The sequence below is a fragment of the Pteropus vampyrus genome, unplaced genomic scaffold, assembly GCF_000151845.1.
Source record: "Pteropus vampyrus isolate Shadow unplaced genomic scaffold, Pvam_2.0 Scaffold47, whole genome shotgun sequence".
Taxonomy (NCBI): Eukaryota; Metazoa; Chordata; class Mammalia; order Chiroptera; family Pteropodidae; genus Pteropus; species Pteropus vampyrus.
This window is the reverse complement of record NW_011888828.1, coordinates 4,193,590-4,210,990: the sequence shown is the minus strand read 5'-3', so window position 1 is coordinate 4,210,990 and position 17,401 is coordinate 4,193,590. Positions and strand designations below refer to the sequence as shown.

At 35.1% G+C, this 17,401-nt stretch overlaps 1 protein-coding gene across 6 annotated transcripts in view; it reads right to left on the bottom strand.

Moving 5' to 3' along the window:
* Window positions 1–17,401, bottom strand: part of LRBA (LPS responsive beige-like anchor protein) — a 573,246-nt gene that overhangs the window by 11,238 nt on the left and 544,607 nt on the right. For all 6 annotated transcript variants that reach the window (XM_023530214.1, XM_023530213.1, XM_023530212.1 and 3 more), the window contains 2 exons: window positions 16,829–16,996; window positions 2,051–2,152 (listed from right to left, as the gene is read on the bottom strand). In XM_023530214.1, coding sequence (XP_023385982.1) covers window positions 2,051–2,152; window positions 16,829–16,996 — 270 coding nt within the window. The remainder of the gene's footprint in view (window positions 1–2,050; window positions 2,153–16,828; window positions 16,997–17,401) is intronic.

The following is a 17,401-nucleotide window of genomic DNA, read 5'->3' as shown; positions in this document are numbered from 1 at the left end:
TGAGTCTGACAAAAGGAGTAAAGGGAGTACATATGCCTTACTGCTCTCCAGGCTAAATCACCTGGGGCTGCATGGAATCGTTACCTGTTGTCCACAGGACTCCTAAAAGCATGCCCTTTAAAAATGAGGCTCTCAGCTGTTTCTTGACCACTCAGTAAATTTACATTTTTATCGTTCTCAAATACATCCAGGCAGTCTTTGCTTTGCACAGTTCCAGTATGCGTCAATTTCAGTTATCAGAGTAACTGCGCAAAGTACACACTTCGTGGCTAGCTCTTCAGTACACAACTATGTAAACAACAGATGTGCACCGTGATTGGTGACCAACCACATCGCTGCTTTCAAAGTTGGTCAGTGAGTGGCCACTGTGTGTCTGTTACTCAGTTCATGTACAGACAGCAAACTAAGAAGTTGTGCTGCCTCCTTGTCTCCAGTGACACACCTATGTGACATTACGCAAGAATGGACACAGAGGGTACTGGCCAACAGAGATGAAACTGCGGTGAGGAAATGAAGTGATCAAACTGCAAGCGAGGAGAAGGAGCGGACTGTGGGAACGCCGACACTGCTCAGACAGTGTCGGTCTGCGGCCAGCGGACACCAGTCAAGGTGAACTTACTGACATAAATTAGGAAAGTGGTCATAACAAAAATGGTGATGTCCCAGAAAAAGTGATGCAGGCAAAACGTTCACATTAAAGGAACCCTCGGGGATAAAGCACAGAAGATAAAATGTGGAAGCTGATTCAAAGGAGTATGACAACTAGTCAAGGTGTGGAAAACTTAAGTTACACAAAGAGAAGGCAGCAAGCACTGTTCGAAGTGCTCTTGATAAGGTCCTCACAAAGAAATAAAATAATTTAATTCCCAATGCTTCTAATGTTTTAAATTACAGTGTACTAAGTAAATGAGTTTTACTATTTTTTCGTGTCCATATATATATATGTGTGTATGTAAAGAATTTTTAAAGTCCATGGACCAATCAAAATTTTCCATTGATTATTAAAATCATTTTGCATGGTTTCAGCTTGCATGGTCATTTTTTGGTCCCACACCACCATGGAAAGCTAAGACAGCCTGTAATATGGTAGGTTCATTTTACATACCTAATTTGGATCACATGTATTATAATCTAAGAACTCAGGTTAGCTCAGGATAGATGCAATTATTGGCTCTAACAAGGCAAAAATTCCAGCTGGTATAGAATTTTTGCTATAGGTATTACTATTTCATTGTTTTGACCAACTGAAATTTTAAACACAATCTTTTGAATATTTAATAAATCTTGTTAGCTAGACTAAATATTATATAGTTTAAGACACAGATAAAGTTACTCAAATACTCTAGGCTTCCCCACCAGATAAGCCTAAAACACATGAGATCACTGTGTTCAGACCCTAGCTTAGGGCACAGGGACAGAGAGATGGATAGACTTATGATGGAATAAGCAATGGAATGGAAACGGCCCTGTTCCTGGTCAGATCCTGATTTGCTGCGTGTGTTCTTGGAAAGCTCGCTTAGTATCTTTGACCTAAATATACGATGATGCTACGAGGACAAAGCTCCAGGCAAGACCAGCTTACGTATCTTTCCACTCCATTCTCGGTGCTGTTCTGGCTCCTGCTTAGTCCTGAGATTTGGAAGTTAAAACAGACTGGGTCAGGAGTGTCCACTCAGGTATGAGATGGAAGCCAGTGTTGCCAAAGTCCAGAACAATGAACAAATGTACAAAGATATCCCTTGTTCCTGCCGCTCTCTTTAGAGCAATGCTGTGAAAAAGATGCTTCTGCAGTGATGGAAATGTTCGTATCTGTGCTGTCTACCATGGTAGCCACCAGTCACATGTGAATACCGAGCACCTGAAATGCGCCTAGTGCCACCATGGAACTGAATTTTTAATTTTATTTCATAAGTTAAACAGCCTTATGTGGCTAATGGCTACCAAAACAAATAGCACAGCTTTTGAGAAAAAGGTTCCAAATTCATCTTTGGTAATCTGTTACTAGAAGGCACCCAACAGTATATACATTGTATAAAAGTGCCAGACTTACCTTTAGAACCACTTAACACCAGGCCCAACTCAGCGCAGACTGCGGCACAAGTGATCTCATCATCATGGCCTGTCAAAATGGCCCGAGGAGTGGTGGTCCCACCTTTGGGGAAAAAACAGATTAAAAAAACAAATTATTTCAAGGCCATGTAGGGGTTACCTCCCTCTACTCAGATTAAATAATCAACAACTTGTTCTTAAATTCCCATAATGCCTACATCTCTTATTTACGGCTTGGGAATGTGTCCAAAAATCCTATCTTGGGACTAGATCCAAACTATATGCTATAGTTGGAGGATCACATGTTATTAAACTTCTAATCCTTATGTGATTATCAAGCAGCAATGGTTGAACCTCAGTAAAATAAGTCAGAAATCTAGATTTGAAAATGTCTCAGGCACCTTCCAAATAAAAATATAAGCCCCTTGATTAGATGATTAATGGATGGGTGAACATAAAAGTAGGGACTTAGGCTTGATTCACATTTCATAGAAAGGCAGCTGCCTTCTCTCCTGCCTCCCCCACACCTCCTCCGTGGGCCACTGAGACCCCTTGTCATAATTAAGAGTCTGAAGTAGGATTCACGATATCTCAAAGTAGCCCCCTCTCTTACATATCCATTATCTTTACTAAGCTCATATATTTTCCTGATACACAAATCTTAGTATATTTCTCTATGATTCACTCAAAGACAAAAGAGGAAAAAAAATGATTCTTACATGTAGTTCTACTAGTACTGCTTGAAAATTAGGGGAGGGGCTCGAGGGAGGACAGAGGAGAAATACCTGAACAATGGGAGCTGTTTCAGAGCACTTTCACAGGTAGAAGAAGTCATCCTGTATCTTGTTTCAAACTAGAGAGAAAACTGGCCAAAAAGGAACCCAAACCATGAACGGGCCCAGTAATTACAAGTGAAACGATAATCGGCTTGATTTCTGCTGAGCCACAAGGATAAACTGAATTCCATATTTAGCGTGAAGGTTACTATTTTAAGACTAAATTAGTCCTCTACTTTTATAGTCACTAAGGACAAAGACACAAAAAGCCTTTTCATAAATGAGACTGGAGAGCAAGATTCTGTTAGCATTCTGATTTCCTTGATTTGGATTGGTTTTATAGTATTATTGATAAATGACACTGTGTAATCCAAAAGGGGGAAATTTGCCTGGAAAGTAGGTCACTACCACCAGCTGTGGAACTCTGAGGAAAAGAATAACTTGTCATCCTAACCCCAGACACTTGGCTATCCTTGGAACAAGTCACACACTCTGCGGAGGGAGATCTGATAGGTCGGAGGAAATCCAACGGAAACCCACTGTCCTTGGAAAAGCCAAAAAAAATTAACTTCAGTGGTTTTTACGACGGGTCAATGGGTTCTCTGAAATTTCATGCAAAATATATGTACATGCCTATGTTTTGCTGGGGCGGGGGTGGGGAGCTGGAGAGGAGATGAAGTAAAATAGATTTTCTGAATGCACAGAGATCCACGACCAAAAACAGGTGAGGAGCCTCAACTATGAAGAGAGGGGCCTAGTTTCTGTGCCTCCAGATCCACTCCACCTGGAGCCTGCAGTTACTTCATGCCTGGCCATTACATGTAATTATGGCAATGTGTTACTGGAGTACATGCCGCACAGCTGTGTTTCCGCAGTGTCCTTCATGGCTTTTGGTGAGTGAAATTGAAGTCGAGTGGCATCAGAGCAAACTATGCATCACGTTGGTGATGCTCCACGCTGCCTGACTCTGGAAAGGGGCCTACCTGCTTGGTGACAAGGGGAGACCTCAAAAGACCTACGAAAACACAAAGGGATAAGGGGAACAAGGGGGTCGTGGTTTCATTTGATTCCGTTTAAAAACTTCTTTGGGGAGAGAAACCTACCTTAATTACAAAGTTTACTTGATATTTGCCAAACAAGAAAGAATTTGTCATAAGAGCATTTTTTTTCCTTAAAAAATATACAAATTTGGGGAAATTTTTAAGAAAAGAAACACATAGTTTAAGCCAATCTGAACTACTTAATTTTCTGTTAGAGATAAGCCTTGCCACAAAAATTAGAAATAGATGTTATATTTTCTTGAAAGTTACCAATACTTTACCCTCATTCATGGTTTCACCCTTTCCCAAGATGCTCTATGTTCCACAAAAATAACTACCATGTTATTTTTGAAATGATGTCTATATCTATTGGCAACTTTTTTTAAAATCGTGAATTAAAATCATTAAGATCTAAGGCATACATTTTCAGTGATTTTTTCCTTTTCTGTTTTAGTTAAGTTACCATTTTATGGGAGAGTGAGATTTGTGTTTTAACTTGAATTGTCTTGGAATTCCTCAGTGGAAAATGAAGGTTTGAAGGAAAACTGATGGCAACTAAAAATCTTAAGTGTAAGCCAAAGAAAACACAGGACAGATGGATAATGGCAGACCCAGAGGACATTGTCACTTAAGCATGTCAGTACTAACTTTTTGTTTTCTAGATCTAAGAAAATTTTCTCAGGAACATGGGGAGGAAGTGATAATATTGCTATCAACTGTATTTCTTTAATATAAAAGAACTGAAATACTGAGAATTTTCTGTGACTATAAAGTTAGAGTTTAGTAAGCCTCACTTTAATCCCATAAAGAAGGTTAACATATAAGCATTGTTTCTGTAAACTCAGTTAAAAGTTTTATAAATATGCTTTACTTGCAAAATACTAGTTTCCAATAATCCACATTACACCACTCATTTTTCCCTCCACAAGTCAGGAAGAGACATACACGTACGTAGACTGTAATTTCAAAAGTGAAAAAAGATTTCTTCTTTTCCTCGGGCTTGCTCTCTAAATAAAGAACTGTTTAATGCTAGGACTTTGGCTTCAAAGTTTGGCACAATGTTCTCTAACCCAGGAAGCAGGTTAGACACTTCAGGAAATACTGAGGGGGGGCGAGTGGGGGATGAGAGGAATGGAGAAAAAGGAAAAAAGGAACAAATTTAAAGCATGATTTGTGATCACTGGGCTCTTCAGGTAACTGGTTTCAAACACTCATTGGATTTCTAGTAAGAAGGTTGTGCTGCTGAACTCCCCTCCCCTTTAGGAAAAACATTAATGGCCTTTAAAAATCCACGTACAATAGCATAAGATCGCCTTTCCTCTAGAAAAGCTGTTTCCAGTCTTGTTTAAACACTGATCTCTGTATTCCTTTATTATCTGCTGTGTAAATTGAGCATTCCTTTTATTTTCTCATCAAAAAATCTGTTCAGAATACTTGCTAAATTTTTATAAACACAAACCGTTTCAAATATTAATATTTCACTATAGCGAACAGAATTATATGAGATTCAAACCCAACAGGTCCAAACTGTAAGTTCTACAGATATTTGGGGAACCACTTAGAAAGAAATTGCTAAACGTGGAGGGCATAATCGGAGGCAAAGCACAGACTGTCATGCAGTTCATAGCATCTATTTCTCTGTAGCGCTATTATTACACATCATCCCGAATCATAGAGCCCAAGCAGTAACCCCCACAGAAAGGAAAGGCAAAACCCCTATATATCTGTGTATACTTCTGTTTGGAAAGCCTAGAAACAAAATCTAGGACCCATACAGCTCATTCTCACTGCCCTTCCCAACAACTTGTCAGCCCACGAAGTTAATACCTATGGAGCGGGGGATCAGCTCAAAGAAGACAATACTGGCCATGTACTACTTTTTCAAAGACCCCACAGCTATCATCAGCTCTCGCTAAAGTCTCTAAACCAAATAAAGAGCAGGGAAAAAAAGTCCTCTGAAAAATATCAGGTTAATTCTTTGATAAAAATTTGCAGTAGGTAATGGATACAAAAAGTCTTTACTTTTGCTTTCTGAGACAGTAGGATCTACCAAAAGCTAGATCATAAAGCAGAACAGATTCCCTTAAGAACCTTTTAAAGTCTTAGTGCTTGAGAAATTGTCATGGTTTTCAATAAAACTGAGAGAAAAATTTATCTTGCTGCTAGTTTAAGGGGCTACACTTCAAACCCATCTTAAAGCGAAATAAAAAGAGAAAGAGGATAGACTCTTGGACTGCTTTGAAAAGCTTGAGCAATTACTTCAAAGGAAAGGGTGTCTTTGTGTGGAGAACAGGTTTATGACTACTGATGCAAATCCTCACTGAAGGCTGAAAAGGATACCCAGTGCATCTTTATGGATGGCCTTAAAGAAAGATGAACAAGTCAAAGGAGATTAAAGACAGTCCAAATCCCACCACAAATACCAGGACACACCAGTTTTGCTTTTCTCAATACGTAATAATGAATGAATATCAGTACTAACTTACAGACACTATTATAACAACCCAACCTGCATTTAAGCAGCACAAGATCTTTGCAATACCATTTAGTATTCATATTAGACCTTTTAAAATATTAGGTAAAATGTTTTACACCATTAGTCAGAATAACAAATGTTTTTATTAAATGTGTTTCTTTGGTGCCCTCAAAACACTAAGTGTATTTCTCCATGAAATGGACTCTGAAATACTTAAAAGTTATTCCTGAAAAAAAGAGATGAGGAAACAATAATTTTTCTAGTACCCTGCTCATAAATATCCAATGAGAAAAATACTTCAAAAGACCTTTCTCTCCGTTAAGGCAAAGGGGATTAATAATCCAGGTAAAAATAGACCTGACACATATTTCTGGCAAACTTTGAGTTACATTTTAAAAAATAAAGTTCTTGGTATTTTTGGCATCTCCTCAGTCTTATTAAAACTAAATTACCTTAAAATGCACTGCGAAGTTTCAGCAGCTTAAAATGTTATTAGCAGAGAGAGAATCCCCTTCATTCATTCACCATTTTTTTTCGTACCATCTACTATGAAATAAAGTGTGGTTCAACATTTCCTTATACTTAGTTTTGTAGCAATAAAATTCTTCCAGTTAATACTTAGTTTAGAAGACTCCCGGGCTAGAAGCTAACATTTTCCATTTGTTTACTCATTCATTCCTTCACTTGTTCATTCACTTGTTCATTCACTGCACATTTATTGGGTATATATTATGTACCATGCACTGTGGAAACAAGGAGAAGAATTAAATATGGCCTGTATTTACAAATGACTTGATTTTAAATGGTCATTGGATCAGGTTTTGTTGACCTTCCTATGAACCTGCAAATTATAAATATAACTGGAAAGGTTAAAGAAGCTGTGCTATTTATTACAGAAATCCAAACTACTTATTACGACTGAATTTTTATGCAAAATGAATATGTAACATCAAATAAAGTCCTCAGATAAAAACAACATATAATTTTTCACAGTAGTAAAATATAATACCATCTGACCTGTTAGGTAAAACAAAATATGAAACCTGGCTTTGTTAAAAAAAATAATTATAAAAGAATACTCATTTTGAAGAAAATATAAATTTAAGAACCTAAATACATAATTAAGTTACTAAGTATAGATTTTTAAAAAAAATCTAAGTATTATGCATTATATGCCAGTCATTTCTTAAAGATGGATACTTCTATTTTGCACATGCCTTTTGTTCCATTTTAATTACATTTTGATTGCTACAAAACATTCACTGAGAGAAAAAATTCATGCAAAAATTGATTACTAAGCTTTCTCTTCTGGCTCACCATAATGGTAAATCAAGAAAGGACTTTTCTGATGCAAAAATAAGGTTAGCTGCTAAATGTTTCCCAAACCTGTCCCATTAACTCCCTCATTTGTCAGTGGGAATTACAACACTATGGTTTAACTGTGCAAGGAGAAACTATTTGAAATTTGTTTTATTCATTCTATGTCCACCAACCCTTCCCTGCCACTCCATTCATCATTGTCTCTTTGGTGAAAAACATGTTAATTTGGTTAAACATATAGACTACAGAAAACAAGCCAACTACAGTCAGGGCGTGGTAATCATTATATAGTAAATTTTGGTAGCTTTCTCTTGTAAATAATATTAGAATTATTAATGCAAGACAAGATAATGTTGACATAAAAAATCAATTTTAAGTTCTTGGTTTATATTCTTTCTCCTCCTCTATGATTTACACCTATTATATATGATATATAGTTTATGACAATGGAATCATCCCCTAAAGCTACACTAAAAAATGGGTTTGTGTATATGTACCTATAATTATATACTTAAAATGTAACCCTACGATGGGTAATATTTTAAAAATAAAAAATCCTATCATGATATATACTTTCATAAGAACTCAGTATAACAAAATTATCTCTACAATGTTCTTTGCAAATACTAAGAGTTCTAGTGGCATGGATGCATCAAATTCTCTACAGCTGATAGTCCAATGAAATCAAACCGACAATGCAGAGCAGTCTGGTGAGGAATGTGGCCTCTGGTCTAGAGTGCCTGAGTCCGAATCCAGGCTCCAGCATTGCTAGCTATGTGACTTCCCTTGGGCAAGTTCTCATAGTTCTAGTAAGATCTAGAATCTTCAAGGTCCAAGGTAGAAAGTAAAGGCTTATTTATCATCTCTCCGTGCCTCAGCTAAAAAACAAAGATAATAGTAATTACCATACGGGACTACTCTGCGGATTAATGAGCTACTGTGCAAAGTGCTGAGACTGGTCCCCAGCATGTAGTGAGCACTCAGCAAGCATCGTGCTGCTGCTGCTGCCGCCGCTGCTGTTGTTGCTGTTGTAGTAGTAGTAGGAGGAGGAGGAGGAGTAGAATGATGAATATTTTCACTCTCTGTTGTAGATACTCCTTTCAGCAAAAGTATATCTGATTACATGCTGCATAAATGCCAATTAGAGATGATCCTCTAGAGATTATTATTTCTTGTCAAAAAGAAAACATATCTTAATATCTAGAAATTATACTTTGATTTCTCCCTTTCTTCCTTGTCTTAGACTTTCCTAACGATTCACATAAATTCTAATACAACTACTAATATCTAGAAGCCTGGAGCAGGAAGTGAAGTACAGATACGTTATGATAATTAGGCATTTTCCCCTCAAATAAAATATTTTTATTTCTTTGATTATCCAAGTAATACATGTTTATTATAACATATTAAGATAATTTATAAATAAAATGAAAAACTGCCTCCAAATTCCACTATCTATAAATAACTATTGCTAACATTTTTCTGGCTATCATTCCAGACATAAATATATCTAGAATACAAGGTATATACATACAGACATAGATATGTAGTTTGCTCATCTTTATGTTTAACAATACAGAGAGCATATCCTTCAATGTCAATATCACAAATCTAAATACGGTGATGGCTGTACAGTATTTCGTGATGTGGACCTATCATACTTAACTAATGTACTTCTTTCTTCCTACTTTCTTGAGACTTCATTTTCAATTCCCCCTATAGGGACTTGTCTTTGGCCCTAATTCGTTGATAGATCCTCCAGCTGCATATGGGTGTCCAGTAACATAAAGATTATAAAATTCTGCCTCCAATAAAAAATGCAGATAGGACATTACTGAAATGAAATCATATTCATATTTGTTTATGTGCAACAGTAAGATTATTTTTATGAACAGTAAAAACGAATCTTATCTATCCTAAATACTTAAGTCACATAAAATTATCAGTATGTCCTCTTTAACATTTTTAAGGTTCCTTTGTAAAAATACATAAGTAAGGCACTAGTGAAAACTATAAAGGGTTTTCACATCTTTAGTTATTAGAAATATCCTGAATTTGACACCAAAAGCATAGGCAAGAAAAACAACAAATAAACAAGTGGGGCTAAATCGAACAGAAAAGCTCCTACACAGCAAAGGAAACCATCAACGAAATAAATAAGTAACCTACGGAATGGGAGACAATATTTGCAGATCATATATATTTGATAAGGGGTTAGTATCCATAATAGATAAAGAACTGATACAACTCAATAGCAAATCACCATCATCATCATCATCATCATCATCATCATCGTCTGATTAAAAAATGAGCAGAGGATCTGAATAGACATTTTCCCAAAGAAGATATATAGATGGCCAAGAGGTACATGAAAAAGTGTTTAATCATCAGGGAAACACAAATCAAAACCACAATGAGATGTTACCTCACACTTGTAAGAATGGCTATTATCAGAAAAACGAGATAAGTAGCTGCAAGGATGTGGAGGAAAGAGAACTCTTGTGGACTGTTGGTGGGAATGCAAACTGGTTCAGCCACTGTGGAAAAGAGGACAGAGGTTCCTCAAAAAATTAAAAATAGAACTACCGTATGATCCAGCAATTCCACCTCTGGGTATTTATCCAAAGGAAACAAAGACTATTTGAAAAGATATCTGCACCCCCATGTTCGATGCAGAATTAGGTACAATAGCCAAGACATGGAAACAACCTAAGTCTCCATTGATGGCTGAATGGATAAAGAAAATGTGGTGTATAACATACAATGGAATATTGTCCAGCCATTTAAAAAAAAAAAAAAAGGAAATCTGCCATTTGAGACAACGTGAATGGACCATGAGGGCATTATGTTAAGTGAGATCAGTCAGACAAAGACAAATACTGTATGATCACACTTATTGGAGGTTGCTAAAGGCAGGTGTCGGGGAAACAGGTGAAAGTGGTCAAAAGATACAAATTTCTGCTTATAAAACAAGTCCTGGGGATGTAATGTACAGCATGGTGACTATAGTTGATATAGCTGAAAGTTCCTAAGAGAGTAGATCTTAAAAGTTCTCATGATAAGAAAAAGTTTGTAACTATGTGTTGTTGGCTAGATATATGGATGTCAACTAGATATATTATTATGGTGGTCATTTTGGAATATATACATGTATCAGATCATTATGTTGCACTACTGAAACTAATGCAAAGTTATACGTTCTCAATTTAAAAAAAAAAAAAAGAAAATATCCTGACCCCACTCACCCCAAGGAAACAAAGCAATCTCTCAGTTGTAGAAAGATACAAACAATAAGAATAAAAGCTAAAAAAGCTCAACAGTCATGAAGCCGTAAGCCATGAGAGGCAGTGAGAATTCTAAGGGTTTTTATCTGATATAAAAACTCTTCAAAATCCAAAAGTCTGACTGAACCTATTTGAATGTTAAAAAAATACTTTAAAAGATAGGGCAATTCTTGCTTTGTAAAAGAAATCAATAGAAGCACTTAAATAATTAATTTCACATAAAAATGGCTCTCTTTTCATAAATTCTAAGAAATACCTAAAGTACAATATCAGGTACAGATGCATAAAGCTGTCATAGAACTTCTCTAACAAAACTAACTTTTTGGAAGGTGGTAAAGTCAGTCCAATATGTTTTCCCTGGAGGTCTTAATTAAATGTATCCTTAATAGCTGTACAATAATGTCACACACACACACTCTTATGCAATATTCTAAAAGCAGAAAAATCCTGCTTTTAGGCTTAAAAAAGGGGGGAGGGAGTAGCTTACAATTTGAGTATATCTGAGTACATTGAGTCTCAATTTATTGAAAGAAGACATTCAAAATTTTCTTTGAGAGCCTATACAACGATACCTAGTTGACTAAAGGGAATCTGTTGTACCTTCTTAGATTAATTCCAGCACTTGTCTGAAATTAAATTTCCTATCTGAGCATAAAGTACTAAAGAAACAACTTTCTTTGGTGTGGTTCTATGAAAGTCTACATATGAAGACGCTCAGTTTCAGTTTGAGGGCATAAATCATCAGTTCTGTTCTCATATTTATATGGCCATAGCCTACGGGCTGAATGGTATAGTCATTTTTCTCTGCAACTAAACAAGGTAAATAAATGTGATATATTGGCACATCACCCCACCACTCTGCATATGGTGCGCATTAAGGTTGTATTCATTTGCCATATGAATATAATTCCTTTTACCACATCGACTATTAGTTACAAGCAGTAAATACAGAGTTGTTTTGCTGGAACCTGAGGGCCTGCATTACATCATGGAGCACTAAACATCCTGGACCTTCTGGAGAATTTCATAGATGTAGTTTTAATGTCACCTGAACTCGAACACTGCCAACATATTGTTTCAAACCCTAGTTGATGAATTCTTCAAGAAGAAAAAAAATACAGGGCAGTCTTAGTGTTAGTACAGCAGTACACACCAAAAATAGGGCCACAGGGAAAGCTCTTGAGATACATACAAGAACTCATGTTCTTGATAAAGAATCAGATCGAGTCATACCCCAGGTATAAACAGGCTACTTGTGGAAAGCATTGGTTTCATATTCAGAATCCAGGGAACACAAGGAACCTAAAGTTAACATATCATCCAAACAATTTTCTCCAGCTGGAGCTTGCTGAAGACCTGCGATCAATAAGGGAAGAATTTATCTCATAACAGACTGTGATCCTTTTGTCATTAGACATATATTTTGCTTATTTTTTCCTTAAATATTTACTATAACGTTCCAAATCCAGGCTAGTATGGGGCAAAGGAAGGAAGAAAGTGTGTGTTATGTTTTTTTACAAACTCTTATGGTTCAACTCAAATGTACATATCTTGACATTTGTGACCTGTAAATAATACATCACAGGCAATTAAAAACAAAGTACACCTGTCTTATCAAGTACTGATTTTCAGATTTACCAACATTAAGTCCCCGAATGCATCCAGCAGATGGTGCTCTAGGACACATACTTACAGAAAGTATTACTGTTTGTGTTACATCCGCCTTATTTTGGCAAGACAAAGAATAAGGATTTATCAGGCTCTTCACAAAAACACGTTAGGCTTTAGGATAAAAAGAACATAATTCCTAAATATGTACACCAAAATATACATATGCATAAGACAAGTGCGCAGGGGCAATCAGTAAATAATTCACACCTGGACATATTACAATACTACTTTTCTTAGGGACTTGATGAGTAGTCTATGTATATCAGTGGTATTTATGGTCATATGGCAAGATCATTCTAAATTCATTAAAAAAAAATTTAGAATGCCTTAAAGTTAGAATTCATTTTTAATTATAGCAGGAATGTCTCATTAGGGTGATACTAGTAAAATTAACAACAGTAGGATTTACGGTAATGACTTACGTGATTGATGAGAGTATAACAAAATGAAGTTTTAGACAGAGAAAAAAAGCAGGGCAGCTATGGCATACAGTACTTTAAAAAACAGCTCTGTGGGCTGTTAGTGCGAGCCTTATGGTTAATAAAACCTTCTTTCTAATTAACGGTGCTGAAATATTCTTAAAGAACAGAATCCTGGTGTTATGAAAAAAACTTATTTTTTTTTTCTTTTTTTTTCAGTAGACGCCATTCCCATAAAGGAGAAAGCTGACATAGATTAGCATGTCTGATTGCAAAGAGGGAAAAAAAATGCCACCTTTCAATCAAATCAAAACCAGAATGTGAGAATGGAAAACCACTTTCCTGAAATACCATGCACACAAATCTATGCAGCACCCTCGCAGTCAGCGGCCGTTTGCTTCTAAAGCTAATCAACTGTGGCTTTAAAAAAAATTACTCAGGTACCTAAAAATACTTTAGTACTTACTTTTAAAGACTTAATAAGCATTTAATTGTAAGTTTATAACCTATTAGTATAATATTAAAATAGTGAATAATAACTATTTTGTAAAATTTAATCTTGCTTATAAGACCATTTCAAAGTTTTCAAAGTATTTAAATGTCAATTGAATGCACTGGGAAACATTTTCTCCAGAATTTGGAAATGTACAGTCTGGATAGCCTTTTTCTGAAGGAAAAATGAGTATTTTAGGAAAAGCATTTTGGTGTACATGATTCAGTTCTAAAACAGAGATATATGTACTTCCATGCAGAAAATAGCTTTTGTTGAAATGTTCTTAGTTATGTTATTTTAAAAAATTTACAAGTACATGGAATCATACCTTAAGTTTCTTCTCATTGAGAAAATTGCATTCCGCAGGAGATAACTCTCACAAGACAACAGAGCCAAAGATGAAAACCTATCTGTTATACAAGAAAACAAGCCTTTTGCCGTGTAATCTAGGCAGATTTCATAGAACATGTGCATCCTTTTATAAGCCCCGAGTTATACTGTATATAGATTTCATCCAGTTAGAATTAGCCTGATTTTGCCCTAGCAATGCGCATATTATTACTGGATAACCTGATTTAAAAAAACAGTAATAAAGCTATCATCTTTATATATTTACATATATAAAAGCCTGGCCATTTCTTAAAGGTCATTTATGCTACATCCAAGGGGTATAGTATAGGAATAAGCATAGCATAAAATTCCCCATCTGAAAAGCTCTGATTTCAGCGACTACATTGTGGAGCCATCTATGAGCCACAAGCTTATAAAATCTAAACCAGCTTGCATGAATGTTTAAAACACACGTTAAAAATATCTTTGTTTTTTTTTTTTGTCATTTTGCTTTAAAAAGTTTAGACTGGCTCTTTCATTTTTCTATTCTAACGTGTGGAAATTTTCATTATATGAAAAAGTGCCTATTTGTCTTTCTCCCAGATTCACCCTTCAAAGCTAAAGCAAAATTAAATTGGGACATCAGACATTAGAAAAGGGCCAGAGAGGATGGGGTTCACTTTGAGAAAGGTAATTTAATTTTGTCAAGATACATTACAATTTTCTAAAGTTTTTATTAGATATTATGTTATTCTTTTATTTATTTTTTTTTCCATTGCTAGGAGTTAATGCCCAGCACACTGCAGACAATGAGAGGGTAGAGACAAAGTGCTTTATGAAAAATATAACATTATAATATATACTCTAATGCCAACAAGATGGTGTTTGTGTGGTGATTTATTTGCTCTAAGCACCCAGTGCTTCTGATAATACGTTAAGTCACTTATTATTGTTGCTTTCATTTTGCAGACAAGATAGAAGATCCACAGTAAAGCTTAGAACTTAGATTTGTGTTACTCCAAACTCCAGAGTTTGATCAAGCCTACTCGATTCACTTTTTTAGAGGATGTGCATGTTAAAATTATCTAGAGTGATTCATAAGGTATTTAAATGTGTGTGTGTGTGTGTGTGTGTGTATGTGTGTTACCCTCCTAGAAAAGCTGAATATTTCTAGTTTTAAAATATATTTAGAGCAATCTGTGAAATGTAACAACAATTACATATAAGTGTAGCTAATAAGCCTTGAGCTATTTCTCAGAATACTCATTGGCAATGATATACAGAATATGATTTAGTTAAACAAAAATTTCTTTTTCTTGCGTTTGGATTGCAATATGTGCATGAAACACTATTTTAAGGCAAGAGAAAGTTCTTCCTAAATATTTTCAGATAAATAACGAAATGGTATATTTATTATCTATGTCAAATCTAGGTTTGTCTGAGGTAACTTAGCAAATCCCGATAACTGAATTTACAGACATAAGAAAAAAAGAAACTGAAAGTAATCACTCATCCTAAAAGGCCAGAAAGGAAAATGAACAAAATGTAAGAGTCCATAATAAAAAGAACGTGAAGTATTTTTCAAAAGAATGTGAAAAACAAAATCTCTGAAGTTTACATATTTGAAAATTTTATAATTATATATAGACATTCTGTGTAAATATGTGAAGTACACACATGTACCCGCTATCCCCCCCTAAAACAAACACTAAAGTTTGATCTGATCACAGACTAGATTATCCATAGCATTGCAGCCTTAAAGTCATTTTTCATATTTTCATATTTGTATAGGGAATTATCCATGTTTTGACTAAAATAAGAAACACATAGTAGAGTTACCGAATAAAAACTGTGTTTACCTATAGTAGAGAGTCACTGAATAAAACTTTGTTTACAAAATATAAACAAAGAAGAAACAGCTTTGATAAAATACTTTGCGTATACTTCTTTTAAAATTGTGCTTTCAACTAAATTTTTTAAAAATGTTTCACTTTCATACAAATATTATACATTTAATAAGCACGACTTTAAGAAGTCAATCCAAAACACGACAGATTTAAACATATTCAGACTGTTTCATAATTTGGGACTGAGTGACAGGACATACCATAGGATTCAGGTAAAGTAACCAGGAATAACATGATCCTTCCTTAAGCAAATACATTGCAACTTGCTTTAAATTAAGAAACTGTAAATATTTAAGAGCAGTTAAAATGCTCTACCTTATAAAGTAAAAATCTAAAGCTATTCTTGCAGGAACTCTTCAGTGCTGTCATAATCATTTTAATTAAATTCTCATTTTTCAGGTGGTCCCTTTAATTGTTTTTTCCTACTTTTTAATGTGTTTTTCTAAAGTCATTTCTTTTCTGCAGCTGTGTGCGATTGGTTTTAATGGTAGCTGCTTCCTTTTTTGCCTTCTGTGAATTACAATTTTAAACGGTTACACATTTTTTGTTTTACTGCCTTCAGCATAGTTTCATAAAGATGTTTAAGGCTGTTGGTGAACATTTTCATTTCCCATCTGAAAAACCAAGAGCCAATTTGAATATTCCATATTGTCCTTTTATGATCTGCTTTATCTTTTAATATGTAAATGAAAGCATATTTTTTATAAAGACTGATTTGTTTTCATGAAATTATAATTTTTTGCTCTTTTAAAATATGAATTCAATAAACAAGGTAATATGTGATTGTTCTTTTATGTTATATCTTATTGTTTGTGAATGAAACACCTCTATTTTATGTGATGACAGCCATTTCCAATGAAGAACTAGCATTTTCAGATCATAAGAATAACCTATAACATGAAATATGAGATTTCGTGCTTGTATTTGGTCACAAAATGTCCAATAGTGAGGCTATCTAGACTTTTCCTAAATTATAACTAAGAAATTAAAACTACTCGATAATTCAGTTTTACTTTCGCCATATCATTTGTAAAAGTTTACTTACAAAATAAATTGTACTTACTGCCTGGGTTATCTCCAATCCCACTGGTTTTTCCATTCCAGTACCAGAGCAGAAGGGTGGCATCACGTGACCCTGAGAGAATGTAGCAATTTCCCCCAATATATGACTCAGAACGAGTGAGGCAAGTGACAACATCCCAATGGCCGAACACCACTTGGATCAATTTTCCTGAAACACAAAACAATTTTCTTTAAAACTGCCATTAAAATTTTTTAAAAAAAATTCCTGTGACCATTTAACTTATAATAAAGCGGTGTTAACTTATATTCTAATAATTCAGATCTTACAATAAAATTTGTTCTGGTCCAACTTCAAAGTTTTCTTTGAATAGTAACACATGCAAAAAAAAATCAATTGAATAGTGATAACGTTTTTAAAAGGCAAATACAATTTCAACTCAAATAACAGTATTTAAAGACCAGAACACCATCTCATCATATATGGCTACTGTAAATCACAAGTCAATCCCATCTACTGATGTAAGCAGGCACAGGACAACCCTTATTTGGAACAGTTTCAACATTTTCTTAAGTTACACAAAACGAAGCAAAATTTAGTTGCCTTTCTGTAAGA